General features: G+C 35.0%; 1 protein-coding gene across 1 annotated transcript; it reads right to left on the reverse strand.

The window, feature by feature from the left end:
- Positions 1–13659: 13659 nt before the first annotated feature.
- Positions 13660–18957, reverse strand: LOC130895793 (uncharacterized). Its single transcript, XM_057803343.1, has 2 exons — positions 18808–18957; positions 13660–15306 (listed from the first exon to the last, which is right to left on the reverse strand). The coding sequence occupies exons 1-2, from the start codon at positions 18955–18957 to the stop codon at positions 13660–13662; spliced, it is 1797 nt and encodes a 598-aa protein (XP_057659326.1).
- Between the last annotated feature and the right edge of the window lie 3849 nt (positions 18958–22806).

Genomic DNA, 22806 nt, shown 5'->3' on the forward strand with positions numbered 1-22806 from the left:
AGATCGATGTGGATCTCATTTTTTCTTTCCTTTTTTAAAATGAAATTCTGCATCTACTGTCCTTTGGTATTTGATGTGTAGCAGTGATCCATCCATTGTTTTGAATATTGGACTTGAACTTTGTCAAACAGTGCTTTGTGATTTCGTTTTTTTGGTATGGAGTAAGCAAACGCGTCATCCACAGCCAAAATTTGACCAATTCGATATATAGAATTGATAATATTTGATTGTGGTAAACTTTTTCGAGACACCTAGACGTCTTTTTCTTTCTAACATACATAACATGATTAGTAGGCTACTACTTGCCTGCAAGTCTTCCACGGAAGTCGAAGTCCAGGGTCCCGCCATCATTTAGGTGGTCTTCCCTGTAGTCTTGTTCGTTTTTGCGTTCTTAGAAAGGTTTTTTACAAAAGTAATTAGTCTATGGTTCAGTCTTTTACGCTGAATATTTCTTAGACACAACTGACTTGAGAGAAAACTCACCGTACATACATAACCTCCAAACGCTCTGAATTTTTTTTTAATACAAAATTTCTATTATCTGAAATGACATACGCTTATCAAAAAAAAACTTTTAAACATTTCTATGAAAAATTCATAGGAATTCATCAATTTCTTCTAGAATTGTTCAATATTTCGGAATTAGTTGGTAGTAATAAACAATTTGTGTTAAAGGTGCTCAAAAAAATTCATTTTAAACTTACTAGAAGGGCGCATTTGCAATATAGGATAAAATATATGTAAAAACCTACGTTTTTTTTTGTAAATATATACATTTAGTATATTTGGTAATTTTTGTAATTTTTTTATGAATATATTTATGTTTAAAACAACAACAAAAGTAGTTTTTATTCTATAAAACAATGGGAATTGAGAAAACAAGTAGTTAAATGATAAAAGACAAATACGAGAGTTGTGAGAAAAATTTCCGATCCAACCAACATTTATTTCCCATAAGTACCAATACGAATATCGACGCTGATCACTTATTTAACCATTAGTGCGTTATCTAATGATTTCAAATCAACACAGAAACCTTCCGCAAGACGTTCTTAATCACGAGCGTTACCCTGATGTTTGAGGACGCGTTAACAGAGTAAGAAGACTGGCTCTTGCACCACCATAACGCATTAATCAATTTTTTATTAATTGTGTGAGTAATTTCGGTACAAAAATCATCTAAGCGATTCCGCTGCTCCCTATATACCTTAGGAGGTCATCGTGGTGGTGTGGAGAACAATGAAACTATGGGGTAAATTAATGACGCCCCCTGTAGCGTTACGAATCGCGCCACTACTATCTGCTCCATTCTCCCCTACCTATTATAGTAGCATTGAGCCGATATCGTAATTGAATTGAACGAATTCTATGAAAAATCATAGATCTAATAGATTTCGTTCTAAGCTCTAAGTAAATCTATATCATATTGAAGGTCTAATAAGAATTTAGGTTTATAAGTAGATTGAGAGGCATCAAGTTTTCAGTGTAAAGCTATATCTAGATCTAATAGAGGATCTAGTTTATACCAAGAATTAAAATTAGATCTAAAAGTGGACCAAAATCAGGTTCCAAGTCTAAAGCTTCATCAAGATCATGACCAACGTTTGAAAGTAGATAAAAATTACGTTATAAAGGCCTAGATCTAAATCAAGGAGTGGTTCTAGATACTTCACGTTGTAGATTCAACAATCCGTCACGTTCTAGGTCTAAAAGAGAAACTAGATCATTTTAAATATAGAATAGATCATATAATGTATGTGGATTACTGGGGGTTTAAACATCGATAATCTTTTTATTTAATAAAATCGAGTCGCACGCTCCTAGTCAAAAGTTTCTAGCAAAAAATCTGCAGCTTTCTGATTTTACCATCTTTATAATGAGTGGTCTATACTAATATATTTTGTGGTTAAGAAAAAAGTCGAATGTTAAAATTTTAAACAAGAAAAAAGCTCCCAATCGTTTTTTTATTGATCAAATACGTTTTTTTTTTCAGTCGAAGCTATTCCATTCTTCGGTGAGCTCTGGGCTACGCTCTGGACAATCTATAGCGACAATTCCGATATGAAGTATGTGGACGTGATCCCATAAAATGTCTTCTATGCAACGGTTTCTGTAGTGCCTCATCAAAAAGCCCCAGGTCTTCTACAGACTAATCACACTCTGTTTTCGACTCATTGTTTGTCAATCCTATTAACGTTTTCTCTGGCGTGGATGCTCGGTGGGCTGGGGTTAATTGGGAGTCAGTCCTCCTCAAAAAGCCCCAGGTCTTCTACAGACTAATCACACTCTGTTTTCGACTCATTGTTTGTCAATCCTATTAACATTTTCTCTGGCGTGGATGCTCGGTGGGCTGGGGTTAATTGGGAGCCAGTCCTCCTCAAAAAGCCCCAGGTCTTCTACAGACTAATCACACTCTGTTTTCGACTCATTGTTTGTCAATCCTATTAACATTTTCTCTGGCGTGGATGCTCCGTGGGCTGGGGTTCATTGGGAGCTGGTCCTCCTCAAAAAGCCCCAGGTCTTCTACAGACTAATCACACTCTGTTTTCGACTCATTGTTTGTCAATCCTATTAACATTTTCTCTGGCGTGGATGCTCGGTGGGCTGGGGTTAATTGGGAGCCAGTCCTCCTCAAAAAGCCCCAGGTCTTCTACAGACTAATCACACTCTGTTTTCGACTCATTGTTTGTCAATCCTATTAACATTTTCTCTGGCGTGGATGCTCGGTGGGCTGGGGTTCATTGGGAGCTGGTCCTCCTCAAAAAGCCCCAGGTCTTCTACAGACTAATCACACTCTGTTTTCGACTCATTGTTTGTCAATCCTATTAACATTTTCTCTGGCGTGGATGCTCGGTGGGCTGGGGTTAATTGGGAGCCAGTCCTCCTCAAAAAGCCCCAGGTCTTCTACAGACTAATCACACTCTGTTTTCGACTCATTGTTTGTCAATCCTATTAACATTTTCTCTGGCGTGGATGCTCGGTGGGCTGGGGTTCATTGGGAGCTGGTCCTCCTCAAAAAGCCCCAGGTCTTCTACAGACTAATCACACTCTGTTTTCGACTCATTGTTTGTCAATCCTATTAACATTTTCTCTGGCGTGGATGCTCGGTGGGCTGGGGTTAATTGGGAGCCAGTCCTCCTCAAAAAGCCCCAGGTCTTCTACAGACTAATCACACTCTGTTTTCGACTCATTGTTTGTCAATCCTATTAACATTTTCTCTGGCGTGGATGCTCCGTGGGCTGGGGTTCATTGGGAGCTGGTCCTCCTCAAAAAGCCCCAGGTCTTCTACAGACTAATCACACTCTGTTTTCGACTCATTGTTTGTCAATCCTATTAACATTTTCTCTGGCGTGGATGCTCGGTGGGCTGGGGTTAATTGGGAGCTGGTCCTCCTCAAAAAGCCCCAGGTCTTCTACAGACTAATCACACTCTGTTTTCGACTCATTGTTTGTCAATCCTATTAACATTTTCTCTGGCGTGGATGCTCGGTGGGCTGGGGTTAATTGGGAGCTGGTCCTCCTCAAAAAGCCCCAGGTCTTCTACAGACTAATCACACTCTGTTTTCGACTCATTGTTTGTCAATCCTATTAACATTTTATCTGGCGTGGATGCTCGGTGGGCTGGGGTTAATTGGGAGCTGGTCCTCCTCAAAAAGCCCCAGGTCTTCTACAGACTAATCACACTCTGTTCTCGACTCATTGTTTGTCAATCCTATTAACGTTTTCTCTGGCGTGGATGCTCCGTGGGCTGGGGTTAATTGGGAGTCAGTCCTCCTCAAAAAGCCCCAGGTCTTCTACAGACTAATCACACTCTGTTTTCGACTCATTGTTTGTCAATCCTATTAACATTTTCTCTGGCGTGGATGCTCGGTGGGCTGGGGTTAATTGGGAGTCAGTCCTCCTCAAAAAGCCCCAGGTCTTCTACAGACTAATCACACTCTGTTCTCGACTCATTGTTTGTCAATCCTATTAACATTTTCTCTGGCGTGGATGCTCGGTGGGGTGGGGTTAATTGGGAGCCAGTCCTCTTCAAAAAGCCCCAGGTCTTCTACAGACTAATCACACTCTGTTTTCGACTCATTGTTTGTCAATCCTATTAACATTTTATCTGGCGTGGATGCTCGGTGGGCTGGGGTTAATTGGGAGCCAGTCCTCCTCAAAAAGCCCCAGGTCTTCTACAGACTAATCACACTCTGTTTTCGACTCATTGTTTGTCAATCCTATTAACGTTTTCTCTGGCGTGGATGCTCGGTGGGCTGGGGTTAATTGGGAGCTGGTCCTCCTCAAAAAGCCCCAGGTCTTCTACAGACTAATCACACTCTGTTTTCGACTCATTGTTTGTCAATCCTATTAACATTTTATCTGGCGTGGATGCTCGGTGGGCTGGGGTTAATTGGGAGCTGGTCCTCCTCAAAAAGCCCCAGGTCTTCTACAGACTAATCACACTCTGTTTTCGACTCATTGTTTGTCAATCCTATTAACGTTTTCTCTGGCGTGGATGCTCGGTGGGCTGGGGTTAATTGGGAGCTGGTCCTCCTCAAAAAGCCCCAGGTCTTCTACAGACTAATCACACTCTGTTTTCGACTCATTGTTTGTCAATCCTATTAACATTTTATCTGGCGTGGATGCTCGGTGGGCTGGGGTTAATTGGGAGCTGGTCCTCCTCAAAAAGCCCCAGGTCTTCTACAGACTAATCACACTCTGTTTTCGACTCATTGTTTGTCAATCCTATTAACGTTTTCTCTGGCGTGGATGCTCGGTGGGCTGGGGTTAATTGGGAGCTGGTCCTCCTCAAAAAGCCCCAGGTCTTCTACAGACTAATCACACTCTGTTCTCGACTCATTGTTTGTCAATCCTATTAACATTTTCTCTGGCGTGGATGCTCGGTGGGGTGGGGTTAATTGGGAGCCAGTCCTCTTCAAAAAGCCCCAGGTCTTCTACAGACTAATCACACTCTGTTTTCGACTCATTGTTTGTCAATCCTATTAACGTTTTCTCTGGCGTGGATGCTCGGTGGGCTGGGGTTAATTGGGAGCTGGTCCTCCTCAAAAAGCCCCAGGTCTTCTACAGACTAATCACACTCTGTTCTCGACTCATTGTTTGTCAATCCTATTAACGTTTTCTCTGGCGTGGATGCTCGGTGGGCTGGGGTTAATTGGGAGCTGGTCCTCCTCAAAAAGCCCCAGGTCTTCTACAGACTAATCACACTCTGTTTTCGACTCATTGTTTGTCAATCCTATTAACGTTTTCTCTGGCGTGGATGCTCGGTGGGCTGGGGTTAATTGGGAGTCAGTCCTCCTCAAAAAGCCCCAGGTCTTCTACAGACTAATCACACTCTGTTTTCGACTCATTGTTTGTCAATCCTATTAACGTTTTCTCTGGCGTGGATGCTCGGTGGGCTGGGGTTAATTGGGAGTCAGTCCTCCTCAAAAAGCCCCAGGTCTTCTACAGACTAATCACACTCTGTTTTCGACTCATTGTTTGTCAATCCTATTAACATTTTCTCTGGCGTGGATGCTCGGTGGGCTGGGGTTAATTGGGAGCCAGTCCTCCTCAAAAAGCCCCAGGTCTTCTACAGACTAATCACACTCTGTTTTCGACTCATTGTTTGTCAATCCTATTAACATTTTCTCTGGCGTGGATGCTCCGTGGGCTGGGGTTCATTGGGAGCTGGTCCTCCTCAAAAAGCCCCAGGTCTTCTACAGACTAATCACACTCTGTTTTCGACTCATTGTTTGTCAATCCTATTAACATTTTCTCTGGCGTGGATGCTCGGTGGGCTGGGGTTAATTGGGAGCCAGTCCTCCTCAAAAAGCCCCAGGTCTTCTACAGACTAATCACACTCTGTTTTCGACTCATTGTTTGTCAATCCTATTAACATTTTCTCTGGCGTGGATGCTCGGTGGGCTGGGGTTAATTGGGAGCCAGTCCTCCTCAAAAAGCCCCAGGTCTTCTACAGACTAATCACACTCTGTTTTCGACTCATTGTTTGTCTGCTGGTAGCTGATCTTTTTGGGTTCAAGATTAGATTCCTTAAGTCTTTTTCTGACTGTCCAGCCACTCACAGCCACTCCTTGCGTTTTTCTGAGCTCCTGTTGGACTTGAACACCAGTGAAGTTGATAAAATCCAACTGTCCTTGTAGTTTGAAAGTAAACAAAATTAGATCATATATTAGTTCTGTAGTATGCATCGAGATAACATGCTTCCCGGTTATTCGAGTCGAATTGGGAATTAATTTCCCCGAAGTCGTTTCAAATAATATCATTTCTTAAAGCTCCGAGATTTGAAAAGCTGTAGTATACGTGCCTGGTTCAATGATTCCAAGTTGAGTGCATCAGTTTTTTCAAAACAATTAATTTTAGTTTCCTTGTATAAATTTAACCTGTAGAAATCGTCATTCGCAATTCGAATAAATATAAAAATCGATGTAACTTGTTGACATAGTCAAAGTGTTACTTTACAACGTTAAAGTAAATAGTAATTGGATCGAAAGCTTTGAAATGGCTTTTACTTTATCTTCGTTATGTAAATCAATTACGTTTCTCATGTATTGTTAATGGTTCAATTTCAAAGCTAATTTACAAGTAGAGCAAACTAATAAGCTTAGTCTAAGTGATGTAAACTTTTTTAAATGAATGAGTAAACAAAAGAAAACATAACCTTACTTAACCTAGAAAATATCTCTAAAATTATATTAATAACAGATCCGTGATATACTTTGATTACCTTATAGCTGAAATTATATCCGGAGGAATTGTAAATAAGATTATTGATTACAATGCTCAAGTTATTTGTGGATGTAAAAGAGTAAAATAACAAAGGATTCTGCGTTCTTTGGTTGTAATAGACTTTTTATATTGAAATAAATCTAAAAAGGGAACTTTTCGAAGCTGGAATCATCAATATTTATAATTATTGACGTTCAGTAAAATCTCATTTCCTTCCTTTATGTGTTCAATACCATTTTCCCTACATCAGGGTCAAATTCCGATATATTACATCACTCATTAAATCGTGTGACTGACACACAGATGGCGCTTCCATTGACAAATCCATATGACGTTTATGTAGTACCAACTTTCAAAATACTACGTGTGAAATTTCATGACATTTCGATTAGTAAGAAAAAAGTGACAGTTATTTAAGTGAAGCTACTTTTGTTATTTTCAAAATAATTTCTAATGTTAATTTATCATTGCTTCTTGATGAAAAAAAAATATTGTACAAGATCAGCAATGGCTTTAAAAATGTTATCCGGACTCTGCATCGAAAAGAACCATTTGTTTTCGTTTGCTGAATTTAAACGATGATCGTGAACGTTCTGATTGTCCAGTTGAGGTGGTTACTCCAGAAAACATCAAACAAGTCCACAAATTCGGTATATCTTATCGTAAATTGATATTGCCTCAGATGTCTGAGACCACAGAGATATCAGAAGGCAGTGTATTTACAATTATGAATCGACATTTAACTACGAAAAAGCTTTTTTCAAAGTGGGTACCGCGTTTACTTACAGTCGATCAAAAACAACAACGTGGTAATGATTCAGAGCAGTGTTTGGTTATGTAAAACAGGTTTTTTGCATCGATATGTGATAATAGATGAAACATGTATCTATCACTTCACTAAGGAATCAAAACGAGCATCCACTGAGTGAACTGTAGCCGGTGAATCACGTCCAAAGGCAGAATAGACATCTGGGAAGGTTCATCGACTATCTACAAAAGGTAGAATCAGTAGCAAATACTACATAGAGTTTTTGGATTATTTGAGTGCAAAAATCAAGGAAAAACGGCTTCATATGTCGAAGAAAAAAACCACGGTTTCGCCAACACAATGCACCAATTCACAACGACGGTTAAATTGAACGAATTGCTTCCTCATCTATCGTATAGTCCAGATTTAGCCTCCAGTGATTACTGGCTATTCGCTGATCTGAGAAAAATTCTCGTCGGTATCAAATTCAGCTCAAATGAAGAAGCAATTGCTGAAACTGAAGCTTATTTTGAGGCAAAAAAAGATCATGATGATGTTTTCTAATTTTGGTTGCACATCGTAATATAGATAATCTCGAGTACTTGAGTAATTCGAGATAAATACTTTTTCACATGAGTAAATACATATTTAGTGCGTTCGAGATTTGATTAAATCCTTTTAACTTCAATGAACTACCAACCCTCGCTAATTCGATATGTGGTAAGTTTCATACGGTTTTAGGCCAAGCAACAGACATTTTACATGTCAGAATTATGAAACATGATTTTTGAATAAATATATTTAACTCTGATGCAGTACATCACACTACAAAATGTTTATTTCTGTAACAACAAGTTTTGGACAACATTAACATTATTATTATTATTATTATTATTATTATTATTATTATTATTATTATTATTATTATTATTATTATTATTATTATTATTAGACAATAAACATTTATTTCGAAGAAACTGAAGCTGTTTTGCAGCTCGCGGAATGTTTATACCAAATTATTTTCAGTTCTTTATAGATATTTTATCTTTGTTTGGCTAAAACTTGTTTTTCAGTTGTTCTTTTTAATTTGCTATGAACATCGTTGTAATGTTTTCTTCAGTTTCAAGATTTTGGTCTTTTTTTACCCTGTCGTTGCCGTCAAAATTGTTTTCATTCCTAAACCACCAGGACCAGGATCTAAGTGATCGACCAAATGAGTTAAAGACTCCAGAAATGCTGAAGATAATCCAGAAAGTGGTACTGAAAGTGCGCGAGCTACCAGACATAGCAGGCATTTCAAAAAGTGCGTTACATCGTATAATATTTGAAAAATTTGAACATGAGAAAGCGCAAAAACGGCCGCATTTACGTAAGATGAAAGAAAATGCACCTGCTCACAAATGATTAAAATTAATGAATTGCTACCCTCATGTATCTTATCCGCCAGATTTAACCCCATCGGATTATTTTTGTGTTCTCGATTGTGCCCTACTTAAATCTATCAAATTTAATTTGAGCTTTGCACACTTGTCAAAGAATGAAAACGAAATAATTAGATCAAAATATCTAATTAGATTCGTCGAGATGCATAAATTGCTTTCTTTGTCCTTTTTATGAGATGAAATATTGAGCTAACGGACGAACTAAGTAAGCGCGCAGTCACAAACTTACAAAATCGAGATGCAAGTATCAACACATCTGTATGACTTGAAAAGCAACCTACATAAGAGACCCACCTAGAAAAACTACATTTACCGCCATTTCGTGCTTATTGGAAATAATAGAAAGAAAAGTTATACTCAGTGGAAAATGTTCAGTACTCGATAAAATCATTTGGACAGTCGCCGGATTGGAAATCAGACTCGAATCCATTGGTTACGAAACGCTAATTAAATTCATTCAAATTTACTCAAGTTTATTCAGATTTATTCAAATTTACTAAAATTTACTCAGATTTACTCAAATTTATTCAAATTTATTCAAATTTGTTCAAATTTATCCAAATTTATTCAAATTTATTTAGATTTTATTTCAAATTTTTTCAAATTTATTCAAATTTATTCAAATTTATTCAAATTTATTCAAATTTATTCAAATTTATTCAAATTTATTCAAATTTATTCAAATTTATCCAAATTTATTCACATTTTTGAATTACCTCAAAAATGTCTTAGACATTTGACAAGAATAATTTGAATAAATTTGAATTTGAATGAATTTGAATTTGAATAAATTTGAATTTTAATGAATTTGAATGAATTTGAATAAATTTGAATTTGAATGAATTTGAATAAATTTCAATATAATAAACTATTCGTTGAAAGAATCTAATTGGTTCTGAATAATCAGCATGTTAAATAAATGTTTATTGAATTTGTTTAATCGTAGTCGTTTATTTATTTATTCAATTTTTTTCCATTTTATTCAAATTATTCTTGACCAATGTCTAAGAAAGACATTTTTGAAATACCTCAAAAATGTCTTAGATATTTGACAAGAATAATTTGAATAAATTTGAATTTGAATTTGAATGAATTTGAATTTGAATAAATTTGAATTTGAATGAATTTGAATTTGAATAAATTTCAATATAATAAACTATTCGTTGAAAGAATCTCATCTGAATAATGAGCATGTTAAATAAATGTTTGTTGAATTTGTTTAATCGTAGTCGTTTTCTTTTCAATCCATAATAAATTTCTTGTAGCTTGGCCTATTTGTAATTAAGCCCCTAGAAACAGAGAAGGAAGCCACGTGTGACTCTATGTGCTCAATATTATCAATGTAATCGCACAAGGATCGTTTATTAGGAATGTGTTGAAATTTTTGTTTAATTAAACTATTAGGGTGAATAAGTGTATTTATAAATATATAGAACTTCCAATAACTTCTTTGAAAACATTGCTGATGAAGAAGCTGTACGTCTAGGCGACCTTGAACATGAATGGTTGATATACGAGGGTGTCCGATCAAAACCAGACCTCGATAACAAATTTTACTGACCGATATGGTGATCAAATTCACACTCAATATTCTTTGACATATTTTCATTATGCCTCTTGATGACGTATCGATGAAAAATCATATTAGGGAAAAATCCATCTTTTTCCTTCAGCTGTTTAGAATTTATAAACAGTTTAAATCAATGCACTAAATCGCTATTTCCTATGATTTTCTAAGCTTTGTCATCATCCAGCCGAAAAAATAAGTTTTTTTCAACAGCGTGAACGGGATTTGAACCCACGACCGGCGAATCCGGAGGTTGACGCTTTAGTCCGCAATTAAATGGTGGGATATACTAACAGTAATAAGCCATAAAGGAGAGTTACAAATAAACAAACTCACAAATATAGCTAAAAGTTAACTTACTGCACGTTCTCTATTATAGTATATTGTTATTAAGTTAAAACCTTCTTAGAGCTGTTTACTCATCCCAACGTAGACTGAGTTTCTTCAATTTAATCATACTACACTGTTTACACCGCCGGGATAATAATGTAGGTAATGGAAAGAGCGCGTATAACACGATTGTGTAGTCCAGAAGCAAATGCAAAAACCACCCTAGTTTAAATGGTATTAAATGATCTATTCCAATTCGATATATCAAATAAAACAAAAGTGAAGTTAATTATATAATTTATTTGAACAATATGTCCTACAAAACAGCAGAATGACCTTTATAATCTGCTTTTATATATCGACAAGAATTTGCGGTCAAGATATCAAGCATTCAGATTTTATTTCATGGAACATGAAGCAATTACATTTCTTTTTACTCATACATAAACAAAAGTATCTTTCAGTAATAAAAAAATAGAGATATACATACAATTTTGATTATAAACCACTACGAAAGAAATATTTTTCTGGACTTGAAAAGTATTCTCAAGATGTATGTAAACATATTTAGAATTCGTTACTGAAGCTTCTACGCTTTTCTTTCTTGCAGAATTTACATTTTTCCAGAATAAATTTTGGTTAAAAAAGCACGAAAATCATCAATAATATAGCGTTCAGTATAAATGCCTTCCCATAAAATCATCCATTCATTTTATTAGCTTCACTATATGTATACACAGTTGTGGATGATGTTATGGTGATCCAAAGTAAAAAATGATTTCTATTATTGGCAAAGTTAATTTTCAATAGTACATTTAAGATATACTGGAAAGTCAGGATACTATCCAGACGAATTTTGATGATGTAGACCATGAAACAGATGTAGCTATGGAGAAGGTTGCCAGGTTCTTAAAGGGTCGAATCCCAATAGATAGCCAGACAGCCAGACAGTTTTTAATGAAAAACAATTACATAAGAAATAATAAAAGCAAAACATAAATAAGATCAAAACAAAGATAATTATTTTAAACAAAAGTACATGAATGAAAGGAATGCTTCAAATATCTAGGTACAAAAAATGAAGATGAAGGAATAGAAGATGAAATAAAGGAGATAATAGGTGTAGAAGAAGACTTGAAATTACCTTCCTGGTAAAGAAAGACATAGCGAATAAAACAGAATCCCCATTTTCGTACAGAAACACGAACCACAACGCAAAGGTAAAGAAATTGAGATACAGAACATTAGATATCTAGAGATGATAGAAGAAAAAAACGAATGAGAGAGAAAAATACAGACAGAAAAAATCGCAAAATAAATCTGATAGAATTTAAATTAGAAAAAGCGCAGCTAAGATGTTTTGGATATGATGAAATAATGGAAGATGACCAAAACTGGTCCAAGACCAAGAAAAACATGGAATGAAGAAGTTACGATAAGAAGTATTGGATGGAATAGAATAAGTAATTGATACGAAATAATGAAAAAATGGTTCTATATCGTAGCTAGACTCCTTAGAACTTCGTACATGAATGAAACAATTGCTTTGAACACCTAGACTTAAAAAATGAAGATGGAAGAATAGAAGATGAAATAAAGGAGATAAAAGGGGTAGAAGAAAGACTTGAAATTACCTTCCCGGTAAAGAAAGACGAGGCGAATGGAATAGCTAAGCTTAGCTAAGATGGTTTGGATATTATAAAATAATGGAAGAAGACAAACTGGTCCAAGACCAAGAAAAACATGGAATGAAGAAGCTACGATAATAAATATTGAATGGAATGGCATATGAAGGAAATTAATGGATATTAAATAATGCAATTAGTTCTACATCGTTTGTAGAACCTCTTAGAAAGGCTTAGGATTGAGTAAGTGATCCAGTGATCATTGAACTTTTTACTGTTGTCACGATATTCCAAAAGATTGCGCGGGTGGTATACCATGACGAAAAACTGTCGTCAAATGCTTGAAAATGAGCTATACAAGGGAAAAAAATGGGAGAGATGGTTGAGATTTTAAATTGTTGTAAATGGAGGTTAGTTCGTTCTAATTTTTCAGTACAAAAATTGTAATTGTGACTAAATATCATATACGGCTCCATAAAAAATCCAATTTAGTTGCTTAGATGTCGCTCGCTGCGAGGGATTCTTTCAGACACTGTTTTCATGTGGAAATATTTTTTAAAGTCTCACGATGTGCTGATTTTTTTCTCAAATTAATTCTAATGTTTTTGTTATCTCTCATTAAAACGAAGTGAAATCTCATTGTCCGCAAATTATTCAACAATCTGTATTACAGGTACGTCTCGAGTTATATTTTGTTTATATAAATAAATAGAATAAAATAAATAAATAATCTATACAAAATGATTATAAATATAACCAAAAATCAGATCGATACATAAATTTTTGTTATATTTACAAAATTTTATTTTAAATGTTCGTTTATACTTAGAGGTAACCTAAAGTATAATTTGGATTAAATTGGATACTATGCCTGATCGTATTATGATCCAATAAATTGTTTATATCGAGAGTGACAAATCGCGTGCGCACTTTCGAGACTGTCGTTCGTAAAACCATCGATCTATGAACAATAATTTCAATAGTGCGCATGCGTTAAACCGATTCGGAATCATAACCACAAACAAAACTTATGAATCAGTTCGATATTATGAAATATCAACAGTCTTCTTTATTACTAGTATTTTCTGTGTATCTACGTATATTATATGGGCAATTTTCTCCATGGAACATAATTGAAAACATTTTATATGCTAAATAATTTCATTTAATACGACCAGGCATGTAGCTGTTTGAATAAAATTTTGAACCTTACTTATAATTATGAATAGAAACAACTTCGAGATTTCCCTTTTTGTGAATTAGCGTATCCCATGACTCCCGCTAGCTTATTCCCGGTAAAAGGTCTCAATTTTACACACAAAAATGCCGACATGAGACAAGATATTACTAAAATGGCTAATAAAATAACAAGAGTTGCCGCAAAACCAGGCGTCGTCATACAAATAAGACCGCCGTTGGTAAGTTCTTCTTTAGCAGGAAATACCATAGTTGGTGGGGTGGTGGTGTTGGTATTCTCATCTAAAGAGAAGGTTAAATCCCCAGTAGAAACTACTCTAATAATCCTATTGACTCCAACTTCTTTTTCCGGATCAGTTGCAACAGCTCTCTTAGATCTTCTTTCATCTCTAGGTCTTCCCGGGTGTAGGTAAGCTTCGATTGGAAGAGGAGGTGGTGCTCCGTAGCTAGTATCTGCAGGACCGTGCAATAAATCGAGTAAACCATGAAGATGTTGTCCAGAAGAATCTGAACATTGGTTCGGACATTGATATCTGCAGATTTGAATGGTACATTGGAAGTGAACTTCCATAGAATCAGGAAATTTGAATGCTTGGAAATGAGCGTACGATAATACCGAAGCACTTGTACCGAAATTTTTGATTTTTGTAAATCTAGACATTAATTTTGGTCTCGTGACGCAACCTCTTTGATCAACTAACTGAATTGGTGCTCGCTTTCCATCGTGAGCCATGCAATTTCTTACCAACATATCGAATTTATTATCGTCGTCTTTTATAGCTAATACCATGGTCATTGTTTGTCCGATTTTAACTAGACCCGAAACTTCGGATGCCCACGGACCTTTTCCGACTTGAATTTGCATCCAACAACCAACATTATCACCAGCGAAGTCAGTTCGAACTACGTCCAACATATCCACGGGGAAAGGTCGGAAAGTAACGGATTTTTCGTAGTTATCGTGCCAAGTACACCTCAATTTCCTCGCTTGATCCCAAACTTCTTGTACCTGAGGATCGTATTGTATAACGATGATGTTCTCGAAGTACGTTCCCGAACCAGATTCTGCTCCATAACCGTACAAACCGTTTTCGGTGTTACCAGAAGTACCGCAAGCGTGAATTCCAATTTCGAAATGGGCCGAAGTTCTTCCCAAACCAGCTGGTAAATGAACGCAATGCACGTTACTGTAATGACCTTTACTAAAAACTATACCGTAGAATGGTTTATCGAACCCTATATAAACTTTCATCAAATTCTTCTCGCATTTCACGTCTAACGATAATATTTTGGGCATATCCGGTACCGGCGCCGGCCAAATATCTCCACCTTCGGTACCGTATTTGTCCATGGCTTGCTTCGGTGGTAATGGAGGCGGTGGTCCATTGTAATTTATCTTGTTATCGAACGGGTTGTTGTTGTTTTTTTGTCCGGGGAAGGGTTTGTGGTTACTGAAATGTCCACCGTTGTTTCTTGAAGGTTGGTTCGGATTCCGAGATGGTGGTCCGCTATTGTAAGCTAATTTTTGCGGTGGATCGGATTTTTCTTCCAAAGATTCTAAAGCTAGTTGATCGGGATTGGGCTCCTGTTCGTTTTGGTTCAATTCCTTAACTTCCTCTGAACCTTGAACGGCTTCCACTACCTCAACTTCTTCGGCAAAGGCAGTTAGCTGAAACAAGAGATACTAGATATTAGATATGATATTTTTTGAAGTGAAAAAGTTATAAAATAATAATATGCTTACATTTTGTGTTCACAAATTTTGTATAAAAACTAAAATAAATATTATTGGCATTGCCTTTATGTCATAAACATTGATCCTACTTTATACTATGAAGTTCAATCAAATACAGAAACCCAGATAAATTTAATATCGTGCCTCCCGAAGCCATTTCAAATTACGTTTTTAGACGGTCGTTTTGATGAAAATGGCCGATTATTGTTTCCGTCAGTTTGTTGAAGAAAAACTTTTGATCTATTGAAATATTGATCAAACACAGACAAAAATGGATACGAAATGTAGTAAAAATATGTTAAATCAGTTCAATCTAACATTGATACGTGAAAAATGAATTTTAAGTCAAAACATATTTTCTAGAAACGATTTTATTTTAAATTTCTTGAATTGTGAATCAAATCAAAAAGAAATTTGTGGGACTACTACTTATTATATTTGTTAAAAATGTGAAAACAATATAGGTGAATAGATAAGTTACTGTTTTTGAAAAAATCGAAAAAAATTGAGTTCCCAGAAGTACCTGGCTTGACCTAGAAATTGGGGTAGTTAATTAAAAATACAAAAGTATTAGAAAGTCCACAATCTATGCAGCATACGTTTCAAGTTGGAAAACGCCACATTGTTTGGTATTTGTTTGACAGCCATCAATAGTAAAATAGATTCTACTGTTAAGTAACAAAGTTTCGACGAGACTGGAGATGTTTCCATCGAGTGTTTGGCAACGTTTCACAAAAATTTCGCTCCGTTTCATAACCATGGATGAAATGTGGGTCCATCACTCCATAACTCAAACGAAAGAACAATCATATCGGTTAAACAGAACCGGACTTCAAACATTTTTAGATAAAAACGCTTCAAATTCTCCCTACCTCTTATTTGAAGAAATAGACTGAAGCTTGTTGAACAATTCGATTATTGTATATAAAGTACAACTTAATTAAGTAAATTCTTGAAAAAAAAAACAGTTTTTCAAATCCATATTTTAATTTATTTCTTTTCCCTGAAAGTGTTACACAGGGTATCCCACTACGAGTTAAGACTATCTGTATATGGCAAAATATTTATAGTAAAATTATTAAAATTTCCCCGATTGGGTTTTCGGATACGATGTTTTTAATTAAAATATTTTCAAAGTTGGCCAGTTCTACTAGAGCCTGTAACTTGGTTATTTTAAATAGACTACCCTGTATATTAATACATTTTCGAAATCTGCGTAAAATTTTAGTATATTTTTGTCTGAAAAGTTTTTTCGAAAAATGCACAATTTTTGAGTTATTAATTTTTTTGTAAAAAATTTGACCAACGCAGAACCTTATAAATTATTTTTTGCGAAGTCACCCTTGAAGATATAAAAATGCTCTCTATTGGGTTGCATTTAGCAAGATCAGACGTATTTAAATCTATAATCAAATTTTTTTCATTTTATACAGGGTATGTATAAAAAGTTCAACATAAATATCAAATTTCTTCATTTTTTTAAATAGAACCAATTATTAACCTGCATCTGCATCTCGACAAATTTACAGAAAACATTTAATATCTGAATAACGGTAAGATTTAGGTATAGGAAAATATTCATAAACTTACCTTATTTCTTACCACTGAATGCATTCAAATAGGAAAAATCCGGTGGTTCTATTTGAAAAAAAAAAGAAATTTAATATTTATGAAGTTATACTTTGAACACTTTTTGTACACACCCTATATATAATGAATAATTTTTCAACATAGATTCAAATACGTCCAGCCTTGCTAAAAACAACCGAAAAGATACCATTTTTATATCTTTAAGGGTTTCCTCGTAAAAAAATAATTTATAAGGGTCTGTAACGGTCAAATATTTTACAAAAAAACTAATAACTCAAAAAGTACGCATTTTTCGAAAAAAGTTTTTTGACAATGTTTACTAAATTTTCACGTAGATTTCAAAAATGTAATAATATACAAGATGTTCCATTTAAAATTAAAAAGTTACCGTCGATTTCCGGTAGAACTATATTCAGATAGTTTTAACTCGTCGTGGGACACCCTGTATAGTCCGTTACGGTCGACGGCATTGGTTAGTTATCCATCCGGTACATTAATTTTATTACTTCATCTATTAATACATTATTAACCGTGATATATCCCTCTGGTACATTTTGTTCTTTAGTTATTTAGTCTTCAAAGCTTCTGTATCTTTTGAGTATAGCGTGAATTGTTGACAAGTTTTTCATTAACCAAGACACCTTCACTAGCGTTCTATTCTACCATCTACTACGTAGCTTAAACCCACCTCGTCAAATGCTTCAAAGAGATCTTTAAGCTCCATTTTCCACATGAATATTCGTCGGTTATAGTTTACTAGGGTTTTAATTGTTGATTTAATATAAATATGTAAAATTCAGGATAAATTATCATAAAACATACCAAAAAGAAGGTTAGCTAGTATGTAAATTTCGGCAACAACACAAATTCAGTTCTGCAACCTGACAATCGTGTCCCAGTTCTAAGATGTTTTTTTTTAAATCGTGAATTTAGGAAACTGCGAGATCGTAACTGGGTGGAAATGAATTATATAGAATACAGTAGATAATCTGTGTTGTAAATTAGTACAATCGAGGGCGCTGGCATCGAAAATCCGCCATGTTGTATCCACTGAATAACAAGTTTGCATTTGTTCTTAGGATATGTGTAAAGTAGATTGTGTTCAATCCAAAAAACACTAGTCAACAAAAAAATCGACGTTTTTGTAATCGCGAGTCACTGGTAAAAAAACTGAACACGGAATTGTCTTTTTCTTGAAGCTCATACTACTCAAGCGAGTCGATTTTTTTGCTCACGAACGTATTCAGGATAAAATAACAAATACTACGTTTATTAACATTGATGACTAAATTTTAATTATCGACTTTTTGTCCTATAATTTCGAGACATCCCATATTTTAGACAATTCTTGTAGAAAGTAGAATGTTTTGTTCGATTCCTTTTATGTACAATATCAATATTATTCGATTAGGAATTATAATGACAACGTTTTCAGTAAATCGTTGTGGGAAAATTGAGTGCCGGTAATTGGTATATTCTCATTATTAACGTGACTGCGGTTTTTGTTGTAAATGCAGGCAAATTTTTTTTCTTAAAAACTATATGCAACGACCCACATTCTCATCCTAAATGACTGCATTGAAAACAATCGTTATGCATAAGTTATTGTCATAATTTTCTTACTAGAATATATACATTTTGTTTTTTATTATACAGGGTGTCTCTCTTAAGAATCTACACAAAGCAGAGGCGTATAGGGGATGTTCAATAAATTTTATAAAAAGAATCGTCAAGCTCCTCAATGTCTTTAAGTCCAGGAACAAAAAATAGTCCGTAGACTAAATCTGGCGAATAGGGTGCTGTTTTATTTGATTTCTTCGCTCAAACTTTGGGGTAAGTACTTGCCAGGAATAGTTTTTCCTTTTCCAAGTCGATGGAAATTATCTCACGCGCATCCAAAACAATCGAAGCCATGGCTTTACCTGCAGGTGGATCGTTCTTTGTCTTCTTTGGAGCCGGTTCTCCTTCTTCAGTCCAAACACTCGATGGAAACATCTTCGCGATGCTGTTTTTATTCCATTGTGAGCAAACGCTGCATTCATTTTGCGCACAGCTTTCCCAAATCCAAATTCTCATTAATATGCGGATGTACAGCACTTTTTGGAATGCAGGAAATTTTCAATAATAAAAATAATTTTTTTTAATTAGTAATTTATCTTACGATTTGTTTACATTTTAAACCACGTGTGTGGGTCAGCTTCCGCCAGAAGCGACCGGGCAAGGAACCGTTAAGAACCGGGCCCCCTCGAGGGCCGATGCTCTACATTCTATCAATAATTAAAAACCAATTGATACATCCGATCTGGATCATTGTTCATCTATTTTCAGATACGTTTTATGATGTCAAAATTAGAATTTTTTAACGTAATCATCGCATCACGAATCATGTAGGTTAAAGCTTTTGTTCTATTTTATTTTCCGAGGAAAATTAATGGAATATCGTTTGAGGTGGGTTTTCGCTATCATCAGAAAGTGCTTTTAGTAACATACTTTTCATACTCTTTCAAGCGTATAATTTTGACTGTTTCACTTTCGTAGCGATTAGATCATAACTATAATTGTGTTTTCAAGTGGATACTCAGCTTGTTAAAATTAGTCTACAGGGGAATAATAGAAAATTATTGTCAAAAAGTGATAGTGGAAAGTAAATATTTTTCACATCTTTCAAAAAATAAAATCGAGATACTTCTTGTGTAGTAATTGGAATACAATTCGTCAAGAAGAGAATAGGCTTTTTTCGTGTTGATACGACCTCATATTCCTATTAATCGAGATCTGTCAAATTAACGGACCAATTTATGGAAAAACTAATTTTGACAAGCTCAAAAATTGCCGTTTTTTGTCGATAAGTTTCCAGAATTTGCTGTTAATCATTTCCAGATAGAACAAGGTTCTCTTTTAACAATAACAAAAACTAATTACTTAGTTTTAATTGCAGTTTTATTTGCCGTTCACGAAAATATAATTGCCGACTTAGGGGCTCATTGGCATCCGGGGCAAAACGAGCAAAGAACCATGTATAAATCCGGAATGATTTAATGGCGAGAAATAACTTTTCCCCAGATGTTAACGAGCCCCTAAGACGGTAATTATATTTTCGGAAACGGCAATTATCTACGTGCTTTGTTACATTTATTAAGAGAACTAATATGCAAGGGGGTGGTTCGCTACATTGATAGTTAAGTTAACTGGCAACTCTCTGGAATACATACACTCCATAAAATAAGTGTAAAAAAGGACGTAGATAATTTCCGTTTAATTTGCCGTTCACGAAAATATAATTGCCGACTTAGGGGCTGGTTGGCATCCGGGGCAAAACGGGCAAAAAACCATGTATGAAGTCCGGAATCATTTAAAGGTAAGAAATGACTTTTCCCTGTTCTACCCCAGATCCCAACAAGCCCCTAAGTCAGCAATTATATTGTCGTGAACGGCAAATCAAACGGCAATTATCTACGTGCTTTGTTACATTTATTAAGAGAACTAATATGCAAGGGAGTGGTTCGCTACATTGATAGTTAAGTTAACTGGCAACTCTCTGGAATACATACACTCTGCTTGGCGAAATCTATTCCTGAACTATCTGTGACCTTTTCCGAGCGACCAGTAGATATCAAATGATGAATCCCAACGAATCTTGCTTTCCCCTATATAATAAGTGTAACAAAGCACCTAGATAATTGCCGTTTAATTTTGCCGTTCACGAAGATATAATTGCCGATTTAGGGGCTCGTTGGCATCCGGGGCAAAACGGGCAAAAAACCATGTATGAAGTCCGGAATCATTTAAAGGTAAGAAATGACTTTTCCTTGCTTAACCACAGATGCCAACGAGCCCCTAAGTCGGCAATTAAATTTTCGTGAATGGCAAATTAAACGGCAATTATCTACGTGCTTTATTACACGTATTAAGAGAACTAATATGCCAGGGCAATGTTATTTCGATGAGGGGCAAATCAAGCGGCATTGCAATTAGTTTCAGCTATTGTGATTTGAAATTCTGGATATTTCACGCCAATTTTTGAGCTTGTCAGAATCTGTTATTTTATATATTAAAGGTATTTATAATGTCAGAGTTGAAAGTGAGGTTTTCGAAATGAGTGGAGCTAATTGACTGGAACTAATAACTAAATTCAAGTTAGTAAAAACGTCAGTGATAAAATTGATACGAGACTTATTGAAAATAACAATAAAAACGTCAATTTATTATAAAAATTGTTAATAATGTAACTTTTCTCACATAGTTGATTAAAAAACCGCAAAAGGAGATTTATCACATAAATATAACAAATGAGGCGGTAAATCTAAAGGTAATTTGACAAATTTTTCTCCATCGATTCACAGAAGCATTGTTTTGATGAAATAAAATTTTTCACATCAACAATTGCGATCGTTTTGTATTTATTATCCTGAACAATACTGTCTATGACTTTATTGTTTGATAAAACAAATTTCGTTTCCCTGTAGCATATTCCTGCAGTTTGCCACATCTACATATTTCGTTAGATTCACGGAAATAAAGAATATTATTTCCCGAAGTTAGTGAAGTCTGCTAAAACATAATGACTGTAATTATTGAATGATGAATATTTATCTTAGAGTGTAAATCATATGGATTGAATACTACTAGCATTACACTGAAGGTTTTTGAATAAAAACGAAACGTCGATACTGATTTTTTATCACCATTATGCAATTGTCTATCCGCCTACACAAGAACATCGAATTAGTTTCATTTCGTGAAGTTAGAAACCTTTCAAAATCAAATATGTAGTAACTGAAAACGTATTCTAATGAAGGTTTTTGTTGGCAAATTTCATTCATCTAAGTGTGAATATAATTAACACTTGATTCAGTACAATCAATGTGAATGACTACAATAACGAATTTCAATTAATTTATGTGTAATGTTTAATTCGGTTTAACTTGATTAAGGAATTTATTGAGCTTCGCTTCTATTGAAATATGTTAAAAGTTAAATAATTTTCGCCCATTGAAATGGCTAAAAGTTATTCTTTACTTACCCCGTAGAATAGGAAACAAACAATCAAGAACGTACGTAAAACCATTTCTTTGAAGAATCACCAAGACCACTTTCTAGAAACAAAATATTTTTATTAAAAATAAACAAAATTATATTCCAATCATCAAATAATTTTCAAATCACTCTTAATTTCATGTATTATCAGAAAAGTGGCTAGAGTTCGAGGCTCACAGGCGGATGGTCCCAGGTTCAAGTCGCGCTCATTCCATTTTTAATTTTTCTACTGATATTAATAATAATTATTATTTTTATGTATTCAAAGAGAATTAATAACTTCACACTTTTAATATAAACAGCGTTATCGCCAAAAGAAACATACTTTTCGCACTAATGCGTGAAAAAATTACAATCAAACATCAAAATTTGAGCTAGTAGAAAAAATATGCAACTCGTGTGTCTTAAACAAAAATCTACAACTAATATTTTACATATCTCTCGATATTTTGTGGTAAATGCACTATTTTCAAAGATTAGGTTAGGTTAGGTTAGGTTAAGTTACGTTAGGTTAGGTTAGGTCAAATATGGAAGACTAAATTGAACTCTACTAAGTAAAATAAGATGTAAAACTAATAGAGAAAGACAGAAGGGAGCTTGGACAACATTAGCTCAAGAATGTGTGGACACTCAGTAATCGGATTTGTTCCGAGTATTTTGCTTTATGCAAAAGTTGTACTAAATGAACTAAAACAAAAAAATTCATATGAATCGACAATTTCAATCTTGACGAATATAGACAAAAAATGACTTCAAATGACATAAATTGATATTAATCGATAACAATCGATATACATTGAAAGGCAT

The sequence above is a fragment of the Diorhabda carinulata genome, chromosome 6 (genome assembly GCF_026250575.1).
Source record: "Diorhabda carinulata isolate Delta chromosome 6, icDioCari1.1, whole genome shotgun sequence".
NCBI lineage: Eukaryota > Metazoa > Arthropoda > Insecta > Coleoptera > Chrysomelidae > Diorhabda > Diorhabda carinulata.